The following is a 27433-nucleotide window of genomic DNA, read 5'->3' as shown; positions in this document are numbered from 1 at the left end:
ATGGGATCATTAAAGAGTTCTGTCTTCATCTTGATCCTGTACCTTCTAGAAGGGACCCTGAGCAATTCCCTCATTCAGCTGAACAATAATGGCTATGAGAGGATTGTCATTGCAATTGACCCCAATGTGCCTGAAGATGAAGCACTCATTCAACAAATAAAGGTAAGTTCAGATGGCAATTGTCTGTTTTTTTTTTTTTTTGGTAATTACTAATTAATAGTCTTTATCTCAAGCATAACATTGTGATAGAAGCTGAGTTCTCTCACTTCAGCTGTGTGATACTGGCAAGCTAGATTTTTTATGAGTTTCAGCTTCTTCTGTAAAATGGAAATAATAACACTTGGATATTAAGATACTTGTAAGGGATGATGTGAATGTAAGGCATGTAACTCAGAAACATTGTTGGCACTTAATAAATCATGTCTGTTTTTACTGACTGTGAGTTATTTCACTGAAAATTATTTCACTTTACACTAAGAGTTAGCTAGCTACATTTGGCAGATAATGTAATTGCACAGAGGGTAGTTCTCTTGACTGATTTACCCCTGGGACACAGCAGACTCTCTTTTTATTCTCCTAAATGTAACCCCCTTCCCTGTGATGCTAAATACAAGCCCAGGATGCAAGCTGTGAACAACTTTGACCTTTTCAGTGGGAGGAAACCCTGCATTTTATCAGCCTCAAAAAAAGGGGCCCTCTCAGGGTTTCTGAAGGGCAACACCTTACCTTGTTACCTCCTGTATGGGAAAAGGGAAGAAAAAAATGCTTCCCATTCTGGCAGAGGTGCCTAAATCGCTGACAAATGGAGGAATTAGTGATGATCTCATGCCACAAAGAGCAAAAAATAAAAGGGAAATGCCTCATAAAAGACCGTCCTGGAATCTGGCTGCAGCACATCCAGAGGCAGTGTTGTGTAATGAGTAAGAGTGCTAGCCTGCAAAATGAGAACAATAATAAGTATCTCCCTGATAGAATTCCATGAGGATCCAATATAAAAATGCATGCAAGTAAAGGCAAGCTGAGAGAAGGGTGTATAGGAACTCTACAATTCTTTGGATGTCTTCTGCAGTCTGAAATTATCTCAACAGCTTAAAAACATAACTTCAAAATGCATAGTGCCTGGTACATAGTAAGCACTCAATAAAGGGTACATGTAGCCATAAGTTACCAATCCCCTTTTATCTCTCTACATGGAAAGTTAATAATGCAAGGGCCCAGGGGCCCTCCCCTAAAGATTTCTTGCTCCAAGCAGAAGTAAACCCAGAAAAGTGAAGTTTGGAAAGAGAAGCATCTCTGCTTACCAGGAGTTTGTGGGTAGAGTATTGCAGCATCAGGGAATGGGGAACAGAAGAATGGAAGGTGGAGGGGGCTTGTCATAAAGCTTGCCTAGTTAACCCAAATACCATCATGCTGTCTTTGGTAAAGGAAATTCATACATTTTGAAATTTCTCAATAATCAGAAAACTTGTGTGAGTTGTTGATTTCCTGTGAATTTGGAAATGGCATCAGCAAAAAATGAAGAAGACACTTGAAAAAAAATGAACAAGGAAAAGCCTACGAGGACAATGTGTCCAATGTGTTTCTCTCTCTGGCCAGATGGCGGGTCAGGCACATGCCAGGAGAATGCAGATCCTTAAGGACAATGGTATCTGTTGGATTTGAGCTCTTAAGTACTTTTACCTCACTATCTTTGGGGGAAATGTACTTGTAACTACAGTTATTAAATAGGCTTTCTAGAATGAATACTAAACGGGTTGGGTGCGAGATAAGATGGCTTTCACCACTTCCTCCTCTGTGACAAGAACACATAAAGAGTTACGTGTAAAGATATGCCCAAAGTCCCTGAGTCATTAATAAAAGTGAATTCCTCCTTATTTGATGTTTCAGATCTGCAGAGTTGAGGGACGTCACCATGGGCTTTGCAGTCTTTCCTGCCTACCCCTCAATCTCTGCTTTAATAACCTTTCTGAGGGGAACTCTCCCCTCGGTGCCCTTTTGAGGACAGCCTCTAGGTCAACTTCTCTTTTCTTTTCTTCCTTCGTTCCTTTCCTTCCTTCCTCCTTCCTACACTAAAGATTGAACCTCACGCATGCGGTCTACCACTGAATTGCACTCTCCTCAGTCCTGAAGTCAGTTTTAAATACTTGGCTCTGCAGGATGGTTCTCAAAGCTTTTTCTTTACCTACAAGACCGGTAGAGGGCGCTGCCGCGTTCCATCCACCGTACCTGAACTCCTGCCGATGTGCACTGGAGAAGCCCTGAGAGTAAGTCTCACAGATGGGGCAGAGTCAGGGAGATGCGTGCACACACACACGCGAGACAATCCAAAATGGGAGTATTTTGGAATCTCTTCAATGCAGGGGAGCCCAGGCACCACCTGTCTTGGCACAACTGTGCCAGATTGCCACTCACCATGACCATTTCATTCATTTAGTCATTTGTCCATTCATTCAACAAATATTTACAGAGCATCTACATCACATCATGTAGTGAGAATCCAGTTGTTCACTACCCCTGTCCTTAAGGCTTTTTGGTCCATCCTGTAAGCCACTAGCCACCAACCTTCTCTCAGTCCCAGAGTTAAATATCTATTTGGATATGAGGTCACCTTCTCAAAATTTTGAACAGATGCCAAAAGTTTCTGTTAAGACATGAAAAGCAAGAGCATTTTCACTGCTTGGTCTTCCTCTTGAGAGACTGAAAGTTAACATTTCAAAAGACAAAGTGTAATATAATACTCTAATATAATATAATGCTCAGGAAGTTTTACATACATATCTCAAGGTTTTGGTGATTTTTTGACTCCATTTAAAAATTTTTGTACAATAACATGATGTTGAGCTAACTTGGTGTTTGTTAAAAGTTAGGATTTTAAAAAGAGGAAAATATAAATTGTTAAAAATCCTTTTTTTTTTTTAAACAACTGGCAAGACAACCATTATTCTTGTACCTGTTCAGGGGTAAGAAGTTAGGTTTTAAACTAACTTCACCCATGTCTTAGTCTCATTTCATGGATTCTGATTTCCTTCACATGTACTAGCTGCTTCTTCCAGGTCCCTTTTTCTGGCTCCTACTCTGCTCATGTCTAAATGATGGAGTTCCCTTCTTTCTTCTGTTTATACTCTCAGTCCTAGCTGACCCAATGCCTTCTTTCCACAGAAATTCTTATAAAACTCTCTCTGCCTTGTCATAATTCATCTCAGGGAGCCTGCAGAAGCATGTAATGCTGCAGTTCTTAATAATGTTACATGTAATTTGAAAATAAGTAACAATGCCATTGTCTTATATCTCTAGTATTATACCAAAATAAATACTACTATAAAGGTTAGTATTAAATTTAGTTTAACTTAGTATTAAATTCACAAATTATTACAAGACTGAGCGGATGGTGAGGTTATATTCACTTGAGTTTTTCTCTATATTATTTGCTGTGAGATCTTGAGAATTACACTCTCTAATTCTGTTACTCTCCCAAAGATTTATTGATCCTCAAGTGATCAAATGAAATGAAACCAGTAGATGACATTTAATAAACACTTATTTGTGCCAAGTACACACTGTTCCTAGTGCTTCACATGTTTGATTTCATTTGTTCCTCACACCAACCTTATCAGGTAATTACTGTAATATCTTCCATTTTATAAATGGGGAAACTAAGGCTCAGGATTAGGAAGTGCCCAGTGTCCCATAAGAAGTGGTTGACTTGGAATGGAACCATCATTTGACCCAGTCATCCCACTCCTAGGTTTATATCCAAAGGACTTAAAATCAGCCTACTACAGTGACACAGCCACATCAAAGTTTATAGCAGCTCAGTTCACAATAGCTAAACTGTGGAACCAACCTAGATGCCCTTCAACAGATAAATGGATAAAGAAACTGTGGCATATACACAATGGAATATTACTCAGCCTTAAAGAAGACTGAAATTATGGCATTTGCTGATAAATGGATGGAGCTGGAGAATATCTTGCTAAATGAAATAAGTCAATCCCAAAGAACCAAAGGCCAAATGTTTTCTCTTATACGCAGATGCTAATTTTCTCTGATATTCTAATTCACAATGAGGGGAGGGCTAGGGAAGAATAGAGGTACTTTGGATTAGACAAAGGAAAATGAAAGGAGGGGAGGGGTATTGGGATAGGAAGGAGAATAAATCGGACATTATTACCCTATGTGCATATGATTAATAGGACTGGTATAATTCTATGTACAACCAGAAGAATGAGAATTTATACTCCATTTATGTATGAAGTATAAAATGAATTCTACTGTTATGTATAACTAATTAGAACAAATAAAAATATGTGTGTGTGTGTGTGTGTGTGTGTGTGTGTGTATGAAGTGGTTAATCCAGGGTTAGCATTTGCCTCTAGAGTCTCCACTATTCACCACTGTACCATGACACTAAGTATGTGGCAAATGCTCAAAAAGTTTAGATGCTATTATTGAAAGATATTTCACATTTCCTCTTTCCATTTAGTCTTTTAAAAGGTAAAATACAGATGTAAATTTGAATGATTGGTAATTTAGTCTATTTTCAGCTGTAATTTTGTGTATGTTTTCTTTCTTCCCAGGACATGGTGACTCAGGCATCTCCATACCTGTTTGAAGCTACGGGGAAACGATTCTATTTCAAAAATGTTGCCATTTTGATTCCTGAAAACTGGAAGACAAAACCTGATTATGTGAGACCAAAACTGGAAACCTACAATAATGTGAGATTGTCAAGTTCTTCTTTTTAAAGTCAATTTTCTTCTGTAATTTAGATATTAAAAAATCAAAATACTCTAGAATCAAGTGGATTATTCCAAAATTCTCCAACATGATAAGGTCAATTTCTTTGCTGAAAGGCAGCCATAATCAAAACCTCTTTTGAAATTTCAGGCTGATGTTCTGATTGCTAAACCTAATCCTCCGGGTAATGATAAACCATATACTGAGATGATAGGAGGGTGTGGAGAAAAGGGTGAAAGGATTCATTTCACTCCTGACTTCTTAGCAGGAAAGAAGTTGACTCAGTATGGACCACAAGGTATGGGTACAGATAAAATATTCTACTATATCACTCATAATCTAATCATTATATTTTAAAAGTGGATAAACAATAGCATTATCTTTGTGAGTAGCTCACATAAGCCAAATTACACTACTATAAACTGACAAAGCATGTTTTTCCATGCGAAACAGGAATTCAGAACAGTGCATTTCTCAGACATAATTTATTTTTTACGATGTGTAAATTTAATGTTATAATTTTGGAAATTATTATAGTACCAGGTAATAGCTGTAAAATAGTTTAATGTGTAGTATGAAGTTTCTGTAGATCCAAGACTCAACCTGAATTAAACCTTCTTCCTGCAATTCATATAGTAGCCACCAGATGGCACATATCAACAGTACTCTCAGACTTTTATGTTTTCAAATATAACTAGATCTTCTCAAAATGCAGGTTCTAAAAAAAAAAAAAAAAACCGCAGGTCCTGATTTAGTGCACATGCAGAGGGATTCAGTAACATGTATTTTTTAACAGGCTCCCAGTGATGCTGCTGCTGCTGGTCTGTGTGCCACAATGAGTAGCAAAAAAGAATAAATACCCTTACAGTTCAGCTCTCAAAAGATAAAGAAAAAGCCTAATTTTCTTTTACAAAAGAAACTTTTAATCATTTCTTTATGAGCTATATAGAGCAGTCTTTGGAGGAATTATTAAAATAAGCAACAAAGTATTTATAATGTATGCTTTCCAAGTATAATCAATTTGTGATTTACTAAATGACTAGTATTATATATATATTTTTTTAACCTGAAGTCTCTAGAATTGGCTTGATTTCCTTTACTTAGACAAAGAAGAGAAAACAAACAAAAGACTTTGGTGTCTCCATGCCCCTCCCCCCAAATACACTAGAGAACTTGTCAGAAAAGTGTCAAATGTATGTCTTTGTTGTTCTCTATGTGCCCGGATTTGGCAGAGAAAAAGTCATATTGCCTGTTCTCACAAACGGGATTCCAGTGTGGGAAAATAGCAAGATTATGGAAGAATGACAAATAACAAGTGCCATAATTGGAATAATAAAAGAACAATGGTCTAGTCTGAGTATGTCCAGGAAGGCTCCCAGGTGGATAGAAGCTTGATTTTTAAAGAAGAACAGGAGGTATCCTGGCAGAAATAAGGAGAGGGATTCCAAGAAGAGAAAAACCTATAAACCAGAGATGAGCAAGAACATGAGGTAGCATGGAATGTAGAAGTTCAAGAGAATTTTGAACTTAGCACAGAGAATTTTGAAAATGGGTAGGGAACAATAGGAAATAAACTCTGGAGAGGAGCAAGGCCTAAATCCTCAGGAAAAGACAGGAAAGCAGTTTAGATTTCATGAAGAGCCAACTGACATTTACTAGGTCCCTGGTTAACATCTGATGACCCAAAATAAGTATTTGTATTTTACAAAAATGTACACTTGTCATATTTGACCATTCTCAGGAAACCAAGTCTCTAATATAAAAAAGAAAAAAAAAATCACAAAGCATAAAACATTAGAAGACTAACTTTTCTTCCAGTTCAAGAAGGTTATGCTACACTGCTTATTGTACTCAGGTGTTTGAAATATTTTCTCACAGGTAGGGTTTTTGTCCATGAGTGGGCTCATCTACAATGGGGAGTATTTGAAGAATACAATGATAACCAGAAATTCTACTTATCCAACGGAAAACCGCAAGCAGTAAGGTATTAAAATACAAACATTTTCCCCTAACTTGATTAATTTAAAAGTATCAGTCTTGTTTTCTATCTCTAATTCATTCTTAGTGCATTCTTTTTCATCTTTTCGTGAAACTACCACTTTGTTTATTTCACAAGTTCTTCATTTAATTGAGTTCTCTATTTTGCAACTAGAAATCATTGGCTTTTACTTAAGTGTACCAACTATCATATGTCTACAGTCACCATGTGAAATGTCTCCATTTTCCTGTCAGTGACATAAGAACTAACGGAGCTGTTTAAGGCAGAAAGATGTCTCTGTGGACTTTTGTTAATATGAATGGGCCTGGTAGGGACTGTGGAACTTAGCAAAAAGACAATCCAAATAGTAAAGCAAGGGCTGGGATGTGGCTCAGCAGTGAAGCACTTGCCTAGCATGTTTGAGGCCCTGGGTTCAATACCCAGCACTAAAACAATACAGAAATAAGACAAAAACACCTTACAGTTTGAACTAAACTCTATGTAGTATCAGTAGAAAATAAACTGAATCACATTTAGAAAGTATGCTTGGCTGCCATGGTTTTATGGGGAAGTTCTTCTATACAGTTTCCCTATATATAAACTGCTTTAGTACAAACATAAATGATAGGGAACTTGCCAATTTAAAGAGCTGTAATAATTCAGATACTAAAACCTGACAGACGAGTTGGAAAAAATTGTGTACACCTTTGTAGAAAGGCAGAGGCAAAGATTTTAAGTGAAAGGATAATAAGATCCAAGAATTGGTGGAATTAAAGGAATAGGAAACACACTAAGGCTCAATAGGATGCTTCCAACAATTCAGCAATGTTGTGAAATTAGGGAAGTAACTAGTGTAGTACCTAAAGTAAAGCTAAAAAATAAATGATTATTCCAATAGATTCTCATAAAGCTACTTGATAAAATTTCACATTTATTCTTGAGTTAAAAAGTAATAAACTCTTTTTAGAGCAAAAGTTGGTACAACACCCCTTTCACTTCTGCTGCCAGTCCTAGTCAGATGATGGCTCTTTTAGGAGATGTACTCAGCTTTGGTTGGTTTACAGATTTTATTTATTTATTTATTTTGTGTGTGTTGGGGGGTGTGGTACTAGAGATTAAACCCAGGGCTTCATAATGTTCAGTGAACATGCTAACACTGAGCTAGATCCTCAGCACCTCATTCACAATCTTGATTTGATACAGTCATTTCCACCTGGAGCAGGTGGTGTGGTGTAAAGGCTCAGAACTCAGGCTTGACCCCCACCCCCGCCACACACACACTTCTCCCACATGAGCATTACTGTTCCCTACTTTTCTTTTTCGTTACTACAGTCAAGCTCTATGGGCATGAGCTTTCTATTGTTGTCCCTCATTCTTGGGAACCCTTCAGCCATAAATGAACACTAGGTACATTGCTGATTCCTAGAACCATGCGTGGTCTATCAGATTCCTTCAGCATATACCTTTGGCACTACACACACCACAGCCTGCGATGATCATACGTTGGTCTGACCTTTCAAATCCCAGCCAATAGGCACCATTCCAAACCTGATGTCTGCCTTTCCTGTTTCCCTTTGCTAAGCTTCTTGAAGGTTGGACACCATATCTTCCTTTGAGAGAAAGTCTGATTAGTACCTATTCCTTTATGAGATATTACAGAAATATCTACATATCAGCATGTTCTTCATTCCAAACGGCATACAAATGGCTATGTCTGCTACATTAGTAAAGTGGACATGATTGGCATGTCCTCTTCAAAAGAAATTTCCATATATTAATAATACATATTTCTCCTTATCTTCCTAACTTTTAAATTATTTTTAAAGCCTAGGAGAAATCACAAAAATGACAATACTTTGCAGAACAGAAGATTACTTCCTTAACATGATACAGAACATCTATGAAAATCAACAATCTATAGTATATTTAATTGAGAAACACTTCCTAGGAATAGGATAAGGATGGCCATTATAATCATAGTTATCTAAATTTGTTTAGGAAAGTGTAGCCAAGGCAACAAAATAAATCTGGGGAGGTACAAAAAAAAAGGGATACCAGAAAGAAAGAGAGAAAATTTCTTTTTTTGCAGGCGATGTGTGGCCCACTTAGATAAATAATGGAATATATTTATATATTGTTATCGAAATATAATGAGTTCAAAAATATAATGGAAAAATACTCCAGTCAGCATAGCAATTCAATAGGAAAAAATCTTAAGAAATCTGGAAGATATATTTGAAGAAAACTATAAAATCATTCTAAAGGATTTAAAAGCAAACCAAGATAAATTGACTTTTAATATATGAATTTCAACCAAAATTGATATATAGGTTTTATGAAACTCTCATCAAAAGACCATTCTTTATTACCTCACTTTAAAATCCTGTGGTCCATTCAATTAATATCATCTCTGAAAAAGAATCATAATAAAGGGGACTTTTACTTACCAAACTTGAAAGTATACTATAAAACTACACTAATTAAACAATGTGGACAGACAGGCATTTGTTTATATAATAATTAACTATTTAATATACTTTGAATTACCAATCTAGAAGGAAAGTTAGTATTTCTTAAAATGCCAGAAAAAAATTAACTATGGAATAAAAATTAACAGAGACTCTTCCAATTGGATAGACTCATTAAGTATAAAAATCATAATGCAAACCATAAGCCTATTAATAAACTGCAAATCTCTATGTAATGAAGGCCTTTCTGGGCATTTAAGAATTGGGAAAAGACATAACTAAAAGAACAATAAATACTAATTAATTTAAAATTTTGCTGTACACAAACCGAACATAAATTGGAACAAGTAAAAATAGAAAGAAGTTTGAAAAGAAATTTCAAAACATGTCTTTTGAAGCTTAGTATTATAACACATTAAGAACTTTGGGAATTCAGTGAAACCTAACAGAAAAATTGGCAAAAGAGAAGAATATATAATTCACAAAAGAAGAAATAAAAATGGCTAATAAACATATAAAATGTTTATACTTACTAGCATCAAAGACATGAAAGTTGGACAAAGATGAGATTCATCTATTACCTAGTGAGTTACTATCACAGCATCGGAGAGCTCCCATGGATAGTTGTTAGAGGCAAAAATTGGAGCAACTTTCTGGCAAGTAATTTGAGAGATACTTATCAATTCTCTAAATTTTTTCTTGACCCAGCAATTTCATACTTAAAAATTCATTTAAGGAAATGATAGAATAAGTCATATCAATTTTAAAACATTCAAATTTTTGGATCTGACAATTTAACTCTGGAAGTCAATCATGTGGCAAACTTGGAAATATAGTCAAAAGTTTATGTGAAATTTTGTTTACTAATTCTTTCTTTTTAGTACTGACAAACTAGGGGATAAACAAAATTAAATAAATTAGCTTGAATTTATATTATAGTACCAAAAGATGATATTATTAAAATCACATTTTGAAAGAATATTAAAATTGTTATTAAAAATTTAAATATGCTAGCATACTCAGGTTTCTAAAAGCATAAAACAACACTTTGTGTGCAATCTAATGCTAATACACAGAACACAAAATACTTCCATATGTTAACAGTAGTTTATTTCTGATGAGGAGAACTTTTTTCTTTTATTCTTTATATTTGTGATTTTCCAAATATTCTGTAATATTCATGTATTGCTTATACTCAAAAATATAATTAAAAAGTAAGATCTAGGAGGAAAACATTCCATTCATAACACCAAACATCAAACATACAGTATAAAAAGTTTAAATATCCATGAATATACAAGAACCATGCAAAAACAATGTGGAAAAATGAGAAAAAATAAATTAACAAACAGGAAATTTCAGCAAGTCTTTTGGGGAAAACAAAGAGGGTTCCTGATTTTCTAGGAATGAGAATAGATGAAAAGGTACCTAAGTACTTTGATCCTTTCTAATACAGCATCCATAAACTACACTTAGCTTTTCACTGCATAAAAATAAAATCTTCTTTTTCTACTTTTTTATTGGAAATAAATATTGATATTGTTTTGGGAGGCCCTCAGATGCTTTCTGAAAAACATAAATGACTGATGAAAATTGAATAATTTTGCTATGTAAGGGCATCTTTCTTGGATGATGAGAGCAAATCATAGACAAGGCGATTTGTCAGAAACTGAACACAGAGTATAATGCTTTGGAATATTTTATTTCCTAAACATCTAACTTCAACACATTTTCAGATGTTCAGCAGCTATTACTGGTACCCATGGAGTTCCAAAGTGCCAGGGAGGAAGTTGTATCACCAAACCTTGCAGAATCGACAAATTAACAGGATTGTATGAACAAAACTGTGAGTTCGTACCCAAAACGCAACAGACTGAGAAGGCTTCCATAATGTTCCAACAAAGTATTGGTTCCGTAAGTACCTTATTTTCAATTTTTTCCCCACACTTATGAATTTAGAGATTTTTGCCCCCACCCCCCGCAGGTGCTCCAAGAAGATTAAGTGTAGGGAAATTTTTAGGGAAACCATCAGCTTTAGGGAAAAATCACCTGATTCTCTTTGGGACTAGCTGCGAATACATATTCAGGGGTAAAATCACAGCGTCTCCCTCACTGCTTCCTGTGTCGATTCTTTTTTTCTCCACCATCTCTCTCCTACTAGCTTTTATTTTAAGGATTTAGAATGACTTCAAGTGTCCTTAAAGGCATACAAACACAAAAATTCTTAGTTATATAAGGCATTTACCTAGGGATATTAGGCAGTTAATAGTAATATAAACAGTAATTATTTTTATTTCCATTTTTTTATTGGTATATTATAAACCAAAATATTGATAGGATTTATTGTTACCTATTCATACAAGCACACAACATAACAATATAATTTGGCCAATATTACTCCCCAGCATTTTCCTCCTCCTTCTCTCTCTCCCTCCCGCACTTTGGCCTCTTTCCTCTACTAATATCCCTTTGATTTTTAGGAGGTCCACTCCCCATACCTTTATTTTCCTTTTTCCTCTCCAGCTTCCACATATGAGAGAAAACATATAAATCTTAACCTTCTGAGTTTGACTTGATGTGTTTTCAGTACTCAAACTTACATTGAGCTTTTGTTATTTGTCAGACACTGAGCCAAAATTTTGAGAAAGTGAAATTTAATGAGACCTGTTTCTTCCTTAGATAAATGCGCTATAATGTTAAAGGGTACTTGCTGAGGTTTCTACATTGTCTTGTAAGGCCACAAAGGGTTAAGTGGAAATTCTCTAGGGAAGGACAGAAAATTAAAAAACATTTAGAAACCTCTAGCTAAAAATAAAGGTACAGTTTACAATGCAGAAGATTGAGAAGGAACTTCTTGACAAAGTACCACAAGCAAAGGCATAAGTCTGGCAAGTTTAGAAACTAATAGGCTATAGTGGGAAAAATTAGAGACTTAGAAGAACACATAGAATGAGGATGGAGAGTGAGGCAGCAATCTAAATCGCAGAGATTGCTATTTGCTATGTGAAGGAGTCCAATTGATAGTTGTGTGAGCAACAGTGAATCTCAAAAGGGTATTATATACAAGGGTAAGAGGAAAGAGGCTGCTATGGGTAGACCAGTTGGAGGGAAAACAAATGGAAAAGACAGATAGGAGATAGCAGTAGTTTGAGGGAGGAACAGTAAGGGTTTGGATGTTAGAGATTCCACTGGAAAAGAAGATGAACTGGAGAGTGAAATGTATTATTCTTGGTTATCCTGTAGGGGGGAACAGCTAAGAACACTCCCAGTTTCCTGATTTGAGTGATTGGGTGCATTACTGGTGACATTAAGTTAGGAAACATATGAGGAATGGTAATAATGCTGGAGAAAAGTGATGAGGGAATTTATGAACACATGGAGTTTGAGGAGCCAGTGAGACATCCAAGGAGATTTTTAGAGCTGGAATATTGGGTGTTGAAGGTTGGAATGCAGGGTGCTGGTAAGTGAGGTGGTGCAAGTTTGGAGAGATAAGATGGCATCAGGAGATATACCAAACTTGAGGAGTAGAAAGGAAGACACTTAGAGCAGGTAAGTGGGTGTTGAGGAGCATTGAGGGTCCAATGAGGTGAAAGATATGGTTTGAAACAGGAACTCTGACTTACAGCTCTGATTCCTTAGCAGTACTCTACAAGTGGAGCCAAGGTTCCAGGTGAGCAGGGCAGGCTGGGGAGAAAGGCAAGGGATGTACGTTATTAAATATCTTAACAAATACTTAACTATTGTCTACATCATTTTATTGACAATTTCAGGTGGTTGAATTCTGTACAGAACAAAACCACAACTCAGAAGCTCCAAACTTGCAAAACCAAAAATGCAATCTCCGAAGCACATGGGAAGTGATCCGTGAGTCTGAGGACTTTAAGAAAACCACTCCTATGACAACACAGCCACCTAATCCCACTTTCTCACTGCTGCAGATTGGAAAACGAATTGTGTGTTTAGTCCTTGATAAGTCTGGAAGCATGGCGGTATGGTCACCAAGTCTTGGTTTGGTTGCTAGTTATAGATAGGGGTACAACATGATCTAGACCACAACTGGGAACTGACTGGGATGAATACATTGCCAGGGTCAGAGCAATTACAATAGCAGCTCAGCCATCAGAAATGCCCACCTATACAGTGATCTGGCATTAACTGTCTCATTTTCTAAATTGTTTTCAGCTAATAAGCCAAGATCTGATAAATCATAACATAAGCGTAACTTTTTTGTTTGTTTGTTTCACTGACAATACATAGGTCTATCGGTCTATAAGTTCCTATATAGGACTTATCTAGAACTATTATTAAAGTATTGTACTTTAATGATTGTGTATTCTAGGTTTACTTTTGGAATTTTAGTCCTAAAATTATATCCAAAGATGCTGCTAAATGGAAAAAATTTCCAGTATGACATGCCTCAAGTTATCTCCTTGTCAGTTACTGTGCATTGAGCCAGTCACTTCCAAAAACCCTCTAGCCTGTTGTTGTCAGTCTTTTCCTCTAACCCCAACCTGACTGCTCTTCTTCTGTTTGTCCACTCAGAATGCTAACCGCCTTAACCGGATGAATCAAGCAGGGAAGCTTTTCCTGCTGCACACCGTGGAACAGGGCTCCTGGGTTGGGATGGTGATGTTCGACAGTGTCGCCTATGTACAAAGTGAACTCAGACAGATTAACAGTGACGCCGACAGGGATGTTCTCACTAGAAGCTTACCCACAGTACCTTCAGGAGGGACATCCATCTGCTCTGGGCTTCGATCGGCATTTACTGTGAGACATGTTCCCCTATAGCAGTTTGCCAATGTTTGCAATTTTTGTTCCTAAGAAATTTCCATACACACCTACTGTCTAATTGACTTAGACAACCAAGGACAAAGTAATAGTTCAAATGATGCAGAGAAAAAGGCCTCCAAAGCTATTATTAACTAATTCATTCATGCTTTTGTACTTTTCTGCAAGTATACCGCATTCAAAATATTCAAAGTGTGCATTCTACATGCCAGATATTTTCTTGGCTCTAAGAAAATATGAAGGCCAAACAGAGAGCATACCTCCTTACAATCTTATTGGGGAAGATGTATTAACCATATAGTAACATGAATGAATGTATACTCATAAACTGTAATTAGTGCTATGAAGGAAAGGTACATAAGGATCTTAAAGAGTTATCTTTTATTGGGGAAAAAAAAGCTACAAAAATGTTGAAATTCCAAGGCAACTGAACTCTCCAAACTTTGGGAGACATTGGATGACCTTTTAAGAAAGAAAATAATTTGTTGAATCAGGAGGCCTTGGGAGCCATAACTACAATTGTATTGGGGCCATAGCTAAAGATCTTGTCTGACTATCTGACCACATCATCCCTCACTTACATAACAATGTATCCCCATTTTCAATGAAATTATGTAAAACTTCCTGAGAGTTTTTGTGATAAAACTCCAACCTCCCTTTCCAGGCTGAAGCACTGGGGACTTTCTTCCTGGTATCCCTTGTTTAAGCAAATTGAGTCAGCTCACTCCAAAGCATCTGGATGTTTGCCAGGCTGCCTCCGCTAGAACAGCACTTTCTCTTCCCTTCCTTGCCCATTGATCACATTCATTCTTCAAAGAATAGATACCACCTACTTCTTGACATCATTCCTGATCCTCTCAACTGTCTAGGAATCTCTCTTTCTGAATCCTATAGCTCTTAAAAAACCCCCAAAACCTCTTAAGACTTCTAGGCTCTTCTGTCTTATAACTAATTATGTGTTTCAATCAAACAAAACTTCTTTAGGAATAAGAGTTATCATTTTACCTCCCAGGTTTCTGGCCCAATGTCAGAATGTTGTTGGTAAATAAATTGAGTTATTTGATGCCCTAACACCACCTGATGCTTAATTGTACTAAATATCCTATATTTATTGAGGGGCTATTTAGCTACATAAAACAAAGAACAGGAGGCTGAACAAGGTGGGCTGGCCTAAGGTCACACAACCTCACAGAACCTTTGTGGGTCTGCTTTCTGCATGCTCATTGGGCACAGCACACATATTTGATGCATTTGGGGCCTGTTCCAGCTCTCCAAGTAGCAGCAGAAACATGTAGTTTCCAGCTTACATAGTTTGATGTGGACACTGGACTGAACCAATTTCTCAGTGTTGTCTGTCCCTCTGGTTCTTTTATTCCACTCTGAAGTACTTTCTTAAAAGTACTTTTAATCACGAATTTAGCAGCAAATTCCTCTTCCAGGCCAGGCATATGGATACCATATGATTCTGTTACCTCTGTCACTCAAGCAAAGGAGCAAGTGAGGTAGGAGCACTGACCAATGGAATCACTGTGAGCTGCACTGAACTCCTGCTATATGAAACCCTGGGGAGATGACTCATGCCAGATGGAGTGGTAGTGATGAGAAAATTTTCCATTTAGATGAGTGAGGGAGAGTGTGAGATCCAACTGGAGTCTAGAATGCTTTTCCTCCCCAGTGGAATCTGAACATGGGGTGGAGGAGCTTATGTGACTTCAGGGTAATAAGATGAAGGGTCTTGGGTTCTGCACTGTCCTCCAGATCTGTGCTGGTCCCCACAGCAGGACCCTGGTAAGGCCTGTCATGGGCTCCTTGCAGTGTGGTTATAGGACTTTGCTTTGTTCTTTAGGCTTTACCAGGGCCCATCGGTCCTCCCCAGCAGACTCGGCCTCACCCTGGCTCTCACTATTGGAGCAGAGCCCTGAGCACCCTGTGACCCCCATCTAGCTCCAACCAGGCTGTGCATTCCTCAGCCACATGGCAGGACTACCTTGTCTCAACTGCTGACTCAACTCTATTGCCTTCCATCTTCCTTGTGGGAGATGTGAGATGTGAGAACTTCTTTCTGTTTTCTAGGATACACAGCATTTATGAGGAGGGAAATAAGGAAATCCAAATTAGGCCATATTTTTTTTAGCTTCCCAGGCCCTGCCCTCTACCTGCTCCTTAGACACAACACACATATTTGATACATATTGGAGCTGTTCCAGCTCTCCAGGTGGCAACAGAAATGTGTAGTTTGAACAGACCAAGGCCATGATGACAACTGGCAGGTTCTCTGCTCTGCCTCCTCCACATGCCACTGACACAGTTCTGCTCTCTTCCCATGTTATCAGCTGTCTTCTTTGGTTGCTTCCTCAGAGTTCAAATAAGGAGTGGGCACAAGCCTCCTCTGCCCTTAACTTTCCTTCCAACCTACTTATAACACTTTCTCATTCTGAGATTTGTCCAGAGAGGGAGGTTGCCAAGCCTAAGCTTGATTGTTTGTTTCCTCTGATTCTGAGTCTCTCTCTCAACTCATTCTCATTTAGGGGAAGAGTGGATTCTTACCTTTATATGTTTAAATGGATCACAAATTCTTTATGTAATTTTCTTCCCATCTTAGTGTTATTCAACCTTGGTATGAGTCTCTCTCTGTCTCTCTGTCTCTCTCTCTCTCTCTCTCTCTCTCTCTCTATATATATATATATATATATATATATATATATATATATATATATATGAGTCTAACAGGGATATTTGAAATATAGGTGTCATAGAAAAACTTGGAATTGGGGATTCATAGGAACAAAATGTTTTGCTTTAATAAGAAGGGCTACTAAAAATTTTATTTACTCCTATGATATGAGTAATGACCAATCAGAACCAATGCCAGCCATAAATAGGTGATATTGTTTGGTGAATATCATGCAAGCTAAAAATCTTCCCTGTGTCTAATATCCCCAAATAGAACCCCCACTTATGAGGATGTTTTCTAAAGGTGTCTTGGATCTTCTGGAAGCTTGTCAAAGAGAGCCCTGGCAAAGAAAATAAGAAAAACCTTTGCTGCATCCCTAGCACCATCCACCCCTAGAACTGCCCTGCATCCCCCAGCACTCCTCTCTGTGAGTTGCTGCTCTAAAATTATACCATTGCAAAACAGATTCATGGATGATCCCAGATACTTTTGTTTATTTCCTCTGGAATTTCTCCTCTTGTTCCATAAAAGTGCAGTTTTCATAAACACCCTGGTCACCAGAAGTCTGCTAATGCATGCCCTGAAATATGTCTTTAGGTGATTATGAAGAAATACTCTACAAATGGAGCTGAAATTGTGCTGCTGACTGACGGGGAGGACAACACTATAAGCAGCTGCTTTGATGAGGTGAAGCAAAGTGGAGCCATCATCCATACAGTCGCCCTGGGGCCCTCTGCAGCTAAAGAACTAGAGGAGCTGTCCAAAATGACAGGTGAGGGATGACCTGCTGAGGCCCACCAGACTGTGAGCTCCAGTGAACTGGGGAGTCAGGGGAAGGTGGGATGAGGTGAGATGGGGTAATCTTCTTGGCCAGCTAGCTGCTCTTCCTTCAGATGGCCATTAGAACTGACTCCACCCCCGTATTTTAGAGCCTTGGTTCTAGGATTAGAGAATTCTGGAGAAGATGGGACCAGCACAGCACCAAGTAAGGACTCAGGACTCTCTTCCAAGGCATCTTATAAGAATGAGTAGAAATCTACCAGTTGGCAGATTTCCACTTGGCAGCAGGCCAAGAGACCCAGGGGAGACAGGTGACAAGCCACTACATACTACCATGATACAAGTGCTATATTAACAAAAGGAAGTATGATAAAGGGGCTGGGGTTGTAGCTTACCTTGCACATGTGAGGCACTGGATTCAATCCTCAGCACCACATAAAAATAAATTAATTAATTAAACTTATTTTGTCCATCCACAACTAAAAATATTTTTTTTTTAAAAAAAAAGTATGATGAAGCACACAAATATAGAGTATTTAACTTTACCTGAGAAAGAAGGGCCAGAGAAAGAAGGGAAAACAGCAGGGGAAGGGCAAAGAGTCTGGTGATCAATAAAGGTTACTCTGAAAATGTAGCAGACAATGCAGTTTCTCCATGAAACATTAACGTATTGTATATCTAACTCCCATACGCAAACAGATGGTTCAAGTAGACCCCATAAATCCCTGGCTTCTTTAGCTGAGTAGGTGAGCACAATGTTTTTCTTCTTCTTTTACTTAGTGATAGTATTAGGGAAATAAATTATTAAACTAATCTTCCTTTTGGGGCAACTAAAATGTTGGACCATTCAAGCCTAATACTACCTGTCCTGAGCTGGGTTTCCTATGAGCAGAGCCTGAGACAGGGATTTGGGTGGATAGGATTTGTAGAGGAACAGCTCTCAGGGAAAACAAAGTGAGGAAACAAGACAGAGGGGCAAGTGGCTGAGCGTGGATGCAGACTTAGAACCTAGCTGAAGGCTGACCCCTGATGGGGCTCTGGATCAGGAACTGCATCACAGAGTTGGTCCCACCAGGAGGCCAGAGGGCTGCCTTTTGTATTGCTGTGTCCAACAGCCACTGGCTGTGAACTGTTAGGGCAGGACAGAGGGGAGAGTCTTTTTCTTTTCTAACTAGGATGACCTTTTTTGGTAAAGTGGTTGTCGGAAAAGGAGACAACCATAGCTGTTAGTAGTGAACACTCAGAACAACAGGAAGAGATGCATTCGCCTAGATAAGGAGATATGTGTGAGACATCAAAAGCATTTCCAATATATTTTCTTTAACTTTGGGTGTCATTTAAATAGTTTAAAAATAATTTCACATCAACTTATCATAGTTACATTTATCCTCAAGAGCCCAAGACTGATGGGTCTAGTATCTAATCTTATTTTTCTGTATAGCCTACTTTTCTGAAACTGCCCTTTGTCTACTGTTATTTATTGCTATTGCCACTTCTTTCCTGATTTTGATGAAAACTCTAAAGCTAAGTTTGTTAGAATTATTTATCAAATAAGATTCAGTCCGTCAACTTGGAATAAGGCTTAATCAATGCTCTCATGTGAAAGTAAAAATGCAGACGGTATGATGTTACTTAGGCCTCCCTTCATGGTTGAATTGCAGATAGTTGAGGTAGTCAGATGACAGAGATGTTGCTAAAGCTATTATTTACTAGGGTTAAAAAATCAGTATCAACTTCTAAGTTAATCTGGGCATATATTTGATATTGAACTATTTTTACTTTAATAATAATACAATGGAATATTTATTTAGGTATTCTTCTTTCTGAACAACAGTTAAAATATTGTAAATACTTGTTTTCTGGAAAATAACTTATGATGATGTGATTGTGTTTTAGGAGGTTTACAGATGTATGCTTCAGATCAAGTTCAGAACAACGGCCTCATTGACGCTTTCGGGACCCTTTCATCAGGAAATGGAGCTCCCTCTCAGCGCTCCATCCAGGTTGGAGTTCTTTCTTTTTTGTTTTTCATTTTTAGACATAATCGTAGCCAAGATGGAGACTTTAATATTTAAAATTTTTAAGTTCTACATTTCTCTATTTGTTAATTAAAATTAAATTAGAAGATTCAGCCTGGTATTAGATATTATTCCTAAAGTATAAAACTACTCATCTAAACAGGCAATTAGTGTTTAGTTATTTGGAAACAAAACTAAATGACTCCTTCATAGAAACCAGTAATATAAAATGTATGGGTCCAGAATTTTTTTTTTTAAACATCTGCTAACAAACACACAGCAGTAAAATTGGCTGAGAATTTTCTTTAGAGTAGAATGTCTCAATTATGAATTTTCTGGGACAAGTGTCCAGGGGATTACTTGTTCTATTTTTCCACTACCTCAAATCCCTAATATTGGCCAGGATTTTCATATAATGGAGAGAAAGCACTTTTCACGGTGGAAAGCCTGTGCTGTCCATGCAGACACTGGAACCTCCACCCAGTCTGCCATTAACTGACCAGGGCCAAGAACTGCACCTCTCTAGGTATAGACCAGAAAACCTCCATGGGCCCATTTGTTTCTAAAATTTCAAGAAGACCAAATTATCTTTTGAAAGTTCTTGAGAATATTTTTAAAAAGGTCAAGTATTTTAAAGTACTCTTTTCTAGTAGATGTAGAAATTACATGAATCTTTAAACTAGAAAAAGTAAGTGATTAGCACACACCCTGGTGTGAATTATAACTTTTATAAATTTATAAAGTTTGGGTAAAGATAAAGAAATACTATAATATCAAAGCCTAAACGGACAGCTTTCAAAACAACAGGGTTTCAGGTCTGCTAATGTAGCATTTGTTCCATCCAGGAAGACAATAATTATATCTATCCAAGTTAACCTATGCCAGAGTTCAGAAAATTAAATGCAAGGGCTTGGTTTGGAAAAGAAAGCAATGAATCTTATAAAAGTAATTTACACCAATGAAAGGATAAGCTCACAGGCAGTTTCTATGAATTATTTTTGTATTTAAGAAACCTAACAGGGAAAGAGAAATGAATAGGACTGGTTTATCAACTTGTCATAAGAACGTATCTAAGAGCCCTTCACATCCAAGAAACTAGAAAACCTGGCCCCATGACCAGGCTACTCTTGTCTTCTAAGAGGTGTCCCCACAGGGAGATTAATACCTAGGAGACAATCCTCCACATCACATTTCCTCCAGAAGACTTGTAATCCTTTCCCACTTCAATCCCCGAACTGAGGCCCCTCTGTTCTACTTCAAATTCACCTTGGCTTCACAGGCACTGCAATGATGCTTAACCTAGCAATCTATCCACGAATAAGAAATAAGTCACGGTCCTCTTAAGGATTTATAGACAGGAGTTAAATGTACTAGTAACTATGAAGTAGAGTACTACAATGTGATGAACATCAAAGGACTGATAGAAATGATCCGATGGGAGTGCACAGGAAGTTAAGGTGATTCACATCCATTAAGTGAGATGGATGTCAGAGAGATCTTCACAGAGAGAGTGATATTTGAACTGAATTTGGAAGGATGGATAAGGATCACACAAGTGGAGAGGAATGCAAAGTCTTCAAAGGAAAGCAAAAGTCATAAAGTCAGGGATTTGTAATGAACCTTTGGGGAGGGAAATAGTCTTGTCTGGGTAGGGGAATACAATTGTGGAAGCTAAGGCTAGCAAAGTAATTTAGAACTGGATTATTATAATCCTAAACAGCAAAAGGACTGAGGACTCAGGCATCACCAAAGACTTTTTAATGGGCACTTGGGAGTGTGGGCAGAGTGGAAAAATTCCTGAGATCTGTGTTCCCCAGAAAGTAAAAGTTGTTTTTCTTAACAGCTGGAGAGTAAGGGATTAACCCTCCAGAACAATAATCAGTGGATGAATGGCACGGTAATAGTGGACAGCACAGTGGGAAAGAACACTTTCTTTCTTGTCACCTGGACAAAACAGCCTCCCCAAATCCTTCTTTGGGATCCCAGTGGAAAGTTACAAAGTGGCTTTGTAGTGGACGCAGCTCTCAAAATGGCCTCCCTCCAAATCCCAGGCACCGCCAAGGTATGGAGTCAGCTTTATTCCCTCTCAAAATTTGACAAGATAAAACAAAGCTATTACTGAATAACTGCAGCTTTTTAATGTTTGTGGTTGCCAAAAGGACAGTCAGTATTGAATCAAGAAAACAATGAAAAATTTCTATCCAGTGAAAATCACTTAGTCTGCTAGCAGGTCAAGGAAAAGGAAGTTGGTGATGTTTGGCCAGATGCTGAATGGAGAACATTCAAATTATACAGCAGTCCAGATGCAAAGTGATTGTTGGAGCTTTGAAATCATGACAACTTTCCTCTACCTCAGAAACTCATCTCTTGAAAAATCAAGGCAATGATAAATGAGGACACAGCTTTCAGCCCTCATTTTCCCCAAAGAGGATTTTCTTGACAAGAGGAACCATGTAATAAGTTCAGACACACTGCAGGTTGTCTTGGCTGACAATATCTAAGGTGCCCACATCTTCTCAGACATGCTTGTGACATGCTTGTATCAAAAAGGCTTTTCCTATAGGTAACACTCAAGCCAAGTCTTTGTCACCCATGTTGCTCAATGAAAATGTCTGCATCTGTTTTTGTCAGGTTGGGACTTGGAGATACAGTCTGCAAGCAAGCTCACAAACTCTGACTCTGACTGTCACCTCCCGTGCATCAAGTGCTACGGTCCCTCCAATTACAGTGAAAACCAAAATGAACCAGGACACAGGCAAATTCCCCAACCCCATGAGAGTTTATGCAAAAGTTCGTCAAGGAGCCTTACCAATTCTTAGGGCCAATGTCACAGCCCTGATTGAATCAGCAAATGGGAAAACAGTTACCTTGGAATTACTGGACAATGGAGCAGGTAACCACCCCAAAGTTGGAAAATATATATTTTTATTTTCAAGAAACAACCAGGGAATTACAGGAGGCATGGTCTGGTAAGAACTGTTAGAAACAGAGAGCCCAGCACTGGGGGTCTGTTTGAAAGAATTCCTTGCCTCCCCATAATTCCCCTATTCTAAAATGTTGGAAAACATAAAGAAGGGCCTACTTTTAGCTTCTGCAAAGCCAAAGTGCTCAATAGACTCAGAGACTCTAGAGAGTTGTCAGACCCCCAAACTAAGGGAAGGAGATAAATTAATAGCTATTTTATGTTTCTTTCTTTCTGTTTGTCTACCTGTCTCCCTCCCTGCCCCCACACACAAAGGCATATATACAAGTATATACAAATACACAAATGAAGATATATCTATAGATATATCTTCACTTCACCACACACATTTTAGATATTATTATCATCCTTACAATACAGGTGAAGATAAAGATACTTCCACATTTAGAAATCAGCAGAGATGGATTTCAGGTTATTCTCTGTGATTCCTATAACCATGCAAGTTGTACGTTAGCTTGTACCTAGAGAAGGGAGAGATATTCTGTATTTCTTTTTTGAAGAAACATGTCTGCTTACTGTGATGAAACTATACTTATTAGAATGGATTCTGCAAATGAATTTCCCACCTAAATCTACCTTGGGGAGAAGTCATGAGTTTTATTAAGTAATTATTTCACACTTTTTACTCACACAAGATTTACAGCAATTCAGTTTGGTTCAGCAGCAATTCAATTTGGTTTAACACATACTGAGTAACTAGCTTGTGCTATGTTGAGTGTAACAGAGACACATGATACAATGTATGATTTCAAAAAGAAAGAACAATTCAGGGACAGAGGTGTACATAACAAAACCATACAAACACATGTGCACACAGGTACACATGTGAACATCAAACATGTACAGTGGTAAAAGCAGTAGGCCTCATCCTTCATATATAAATCTTAAGGTCTCTTGGAGATAATGCTGAATTTCCCTCTGCTTTGAAAAATTTTAACCCACACATGAACTGAAAATATACAAATGCTCACCTTTAGGATATTCATTAATTCCTCTGTTTCCCTGTTAAGGGGCTGATGCTACTAAGAATGATGGTGTCTACTCAAGGTACTTTACAAATTATGATGCAAATGGAAGATATAGTGTAAAAATATGGGTCCTGGGAGGAATTACTGCAGCCAGACAGAGAGCAATTCCTCATCAGAATGGAGCCAAGTACATACCTGGCTGGATTGAGAATGGTAGGTAATCTGTAGTAGCACATCTCACTTGGGTAAAAGGCTTGGGGTCAAGAGGAAATCATTAAACCTGTGAAGCAGAATAATGCCAGATTAACTCAGGGTTTCTCAGTTTTGGCTTGATTGACATCCTGGGCCAGATAATCCTTTGTTGGGCATTGTCTTGTGCATTGTGTGGTGTTTAGCAGCATCCTTGGCCTCCACCCACTAGGTGTCAGTAAAATCAGGACAATCATCATTGTTCTCCAAGGGGACAAAATAGCCTCAGGTTGAAAACCACTAGATATAACACAGCTTTTGATTGCTTTGGTTCAAATTTTAGTCCTGTGCCAAATAAAGTATAAATTTTCTCTGTGCTTCACTTTCCTCTGTTGTAAACAGATAATAATGGTAACTGCCTCAGATAATGGTAATGAGGAATAAATAAGGAAATAAACCTAATGTGCAATGCTAGTAAATAGTTAAGTGTTTGTGTTTTATTATTTTTCAAGATAAATTTTTAAAAACATTTCCTAAGAAAGCCCTTTCGTTTGAAATTAGTGTTCCCATAAATTTTTTTTTTAAAAAAGTATAGTTCAGGGCTTGTTGTGTACATCAGTATCACAACCATAAGCCCATATCTCCCCTCCTACCCACTGCTCATATCAGGAGCAGGGAGAAGAGTAGATAAATCTGACACTGGGCAGCACACTGGGAAAATCATATCCTTGAAACAGTCCCACACCACTATGGGTTACACACACTTGCCCCAAATAAGAGTCGGGATGGGGATCAAGACGGAGTCTAATGGCTTTTAGGACTTGCTTTCCACCCATGTCCACTGAGCTCTGGGCAGGCCTTTTCCTGACACCTATATGGAGGAAGGAGAACAGCTTCTCCAAGAAGCTTCCCTGCCTCTTTTATTAGATGTGTGCACAGTGAAGGGGGTCCTAGGATATGTGATATTCTTTTGGCAAAGTGATTTTATAGGGAAAATATGCTTTGAAAGATACCATTGCTTCCAAGGTTCTTTCATAGATTTCTACCTATATTATTCATATTTTCCCTTCTTTTTGAGTTAGGGGAAGAAGACAAGAGGAGATGGATTTAGTGGCTATTTCTAGACTTATCATAGTATTTTACTCACATCAATATATTTCATTCTCCTGAGTATTCCTTTCACAGATGGGGAAACAGAGGTTAGAGAGGTTATGGCTCAAATAAGTAACAGTGATAATGCCTGTTGTGGCACTGGGAAGCAATCTTCTTCTCTCTATCCCTTAATAAGACTCAATACCAAGAACAAGTCTCTATTGGTGAATCAAATACTTATTTGAATCTGCCAAAGGATCTAAATTGTCTTTGCTCAAGACTCAGTAATGGGTATGAAGATAAATCTGTTTTTATAGGTAAAATTTTTGAGGACTAAAGAAGTGGAGTTTGAGAGAAAGTAAATTCTGAGTAATAGCATGTTAAAATGTAGGAATGTTTGTATTGAAAAGAGAGTTTGAGAACCCCTTTGACTGAGCAGATGGGTAGTTTTGAATCCCAGGGTTACTTTTATACAATAAAAAGAATGTGAAAGAAATTGGGATTGTTAAAGAATAAGGTTCCCAGGCATTCATTGAGAAAATTAAGAGCCTTTCAAAGCATAAAATTTGGAATTCCTAATATAAAACATTTCATGAAATGCTATTATCAAATAAGAAAGATAAAATACAAATATGGAGAAAGTAAAAGAAAATGCCTAGAACCTAGGCAATTCTTAAAGGCCTGGATGATCCATTACCATATAAAGGGGAAAGATTATGAAGCTCATAGTATTGCCTAGGTAAAAGAGATGTCCTAAAGTAGTTAGGTTTAAGACAGAGTTATTTAAACTGACCTTGTGCAAGGGTAAGATCAGGATGGACAGAAAATTGGAAAAAAGAGACAGTTTAAAGACTAATGTTATTAAAATAAATTCTAAAAGATTACTGCAGTACATATCCAGGAAATATCTGTGAGATAAAGAAATGTGATTCTCTCTTTGCTTTGTTCTCTCTTATGCATCCTAATTTGGAGTCTTGTGACCACACACTGAAAGTGAATATTGTGTATGAGAGGAAAGAAGGGTAAAGGAAGAGCAGGAAGAGGGTAATCCTGTAAGAAAAGAGAGGGAGTGATGCTGCTTCCCATAATTTGAGTAATTTTTTAAATACAGGTCAAATAAAATGGAATATACCACAAGCTGAAATTAGTGACAATACTTCTCAAGAGGAGCAAGTGTGTTTCAGCAGAACATCTTCAGGAGGTTCATTTGTGGCTTCCAATGTCCCAAGTGGTTCCATTCCTGACCTCTTCCCACCTTGTCAAATCACTGACCTGAAGGCAGAAATCCAAGAGGGCAGACTCATTAACCTGACTTGGACAGCTCCTGGGGATGATTACGATCAGGGACAAGGTAAGCTGAACATGAGGTGGACCCTGAAAAGGACTTGGCCAGACAAGCTGAGGTACAGAAGGAGGGGATGAAGGCAAGTGTATTGGGATGCAGAAGGGGGCAGCAGAAGATTGGGGGATTTCGAATGTCCTCTGAAATGAAAGGTAAAGATTTTTCAACAAGTGGTTTAAATTTTTGAAAAGCTGAGTTTAGTCATTACTCAGTCTTTTAATAATGATTTTAAATCTAAAAAGAAGTGGTGCTTTTATCAATAAATAGGAATACGTTTTAATTCATTTTCAGGAAGTTTGCCAGCTAAAAAAGATATGCAATTGTGTAACTTCTAGCAGAGTTGCCAAGTTTTTGTTGTATTTTGAAGGATGCCCAAAAATGCCCACACCAAATTATCTAAACATAAAAGTTTCAGCCAAGAAAGGCAAACTTTGTATTGTTTTGTTTTTTTCCCCTCTGAAAACTTGCCAAACTATCTCTTAAGAAACCCCATTTTCAGTAGTGATTCCTGGAGAAGGACTAGGATTAGAGCATAAATATCTATGGAGTAGAACTGTCCTTTGGAAGAAATCTCAAGTCTGCCCAACTTTGCCTCTCAAAGTGTGAGCTGTGGATTGCAGCATGGGCACCACAGGGACACTTGTTAGAAATATAGAGTCTCAAGTTCTGTCCCAGACTTAATGAACCAGAATCTGCATTTTAAGATCCCTCGGTGATTTATATGCACTTGACATCTGAGAAGCATTGGTATCAAAAACCCCACTATAAATGCTAAAACAATAAGCAATAATTAAACAGCTGCTTCTCTCAGCCAAGCCTTAGGCCTAGAAAGGCTCACCAAGGTTTAAAGCCATGACCAATCCAATTTTATATTTATTACTTTGCCAAGATATACAAACAAGAATGTAAAAGGGATATTAACCCTGGTAAATATAGACCATTGGTCTATATTTATTCATGGAACTTTTGGGGATGGTGATAGAATTTCTAGATCTGAGAATTACGAGTCACATCCTCTTTCTCTTTTTCTTTTTAGCTCACAAGTATATCATTCGAATAAGTTCAAGTATTCTTGACCTCAGAGACAATTTCAGTGTTTCAGTTCAAGTGAACACTACTCATCTCATTCCAAAGGAGGCCAACTCAGAGGAAGTCTTTGTGTTCAAACCGGAAAATATCACTTTTGAAAATGGCACGGATCTCTTCATTGCTATTCAGGCTGTTGATAAGGCTAATCTTAAATCCGAAATATCCAACATTGCACGAATATCTTTGTTTATTCCTCCTCAACCTGAAGATACTTCTACTCCTTATCCTAGTATTACTACCAATAGTACCATTTGTGGCTTTCACATTTTAAAAATTATGTGGAAATGGATAGGGGAATTGCAAATGTCCTTAGCCTTGAATTGA

General features: G+C 37.7%; 1 protein-coding gene across 1 annotated transcript; it reads left to right on the top strand.

Moving 5' to 3' along the window:
- Positions 1-27433, top strand: CLCA1 (chloride channel accessory 1; the record flags this gene model as incomplete). The annotated part of the gene is made up of 14 exons (XM_081307840.1): positions 1-162; positions 4578-4718; positions 4888-5035; positions 6616-6721; positions 10920-11097; positions 12954-13172; positions 13726-13953; positions 17246-17420; positions 19325-19431; positions 21290-21508; positions 22078-22339; positions 23440-23610; positions 25790-26029; positions 27057-27433. The coding sequence occupies 14 exons, from the start codon at positions 1-3 to the stop codon at positions 27431-27433; spliced, it is 2733 nt and encodes a 910-aa protein (XP_081163966.1).

Source organism: Spermophilus citellus (genome assembly GCF_964194105.1).
Source record: "Spermophilus citellus genome assembly, chromosome: 9".
NCBI classification, from domain to species: domain Eukaryota; kingdom Metazoa; phylum Chordata; class Mammalia; order Rodentia; family Sciuridae; genus Spermophilus; species Spermophilus citellus.
The sequence above is the reverse complement of the archived record's forward strand: the minus strand, read 5'-3'. Positions and strand labels throughout refer to the sequence as shown.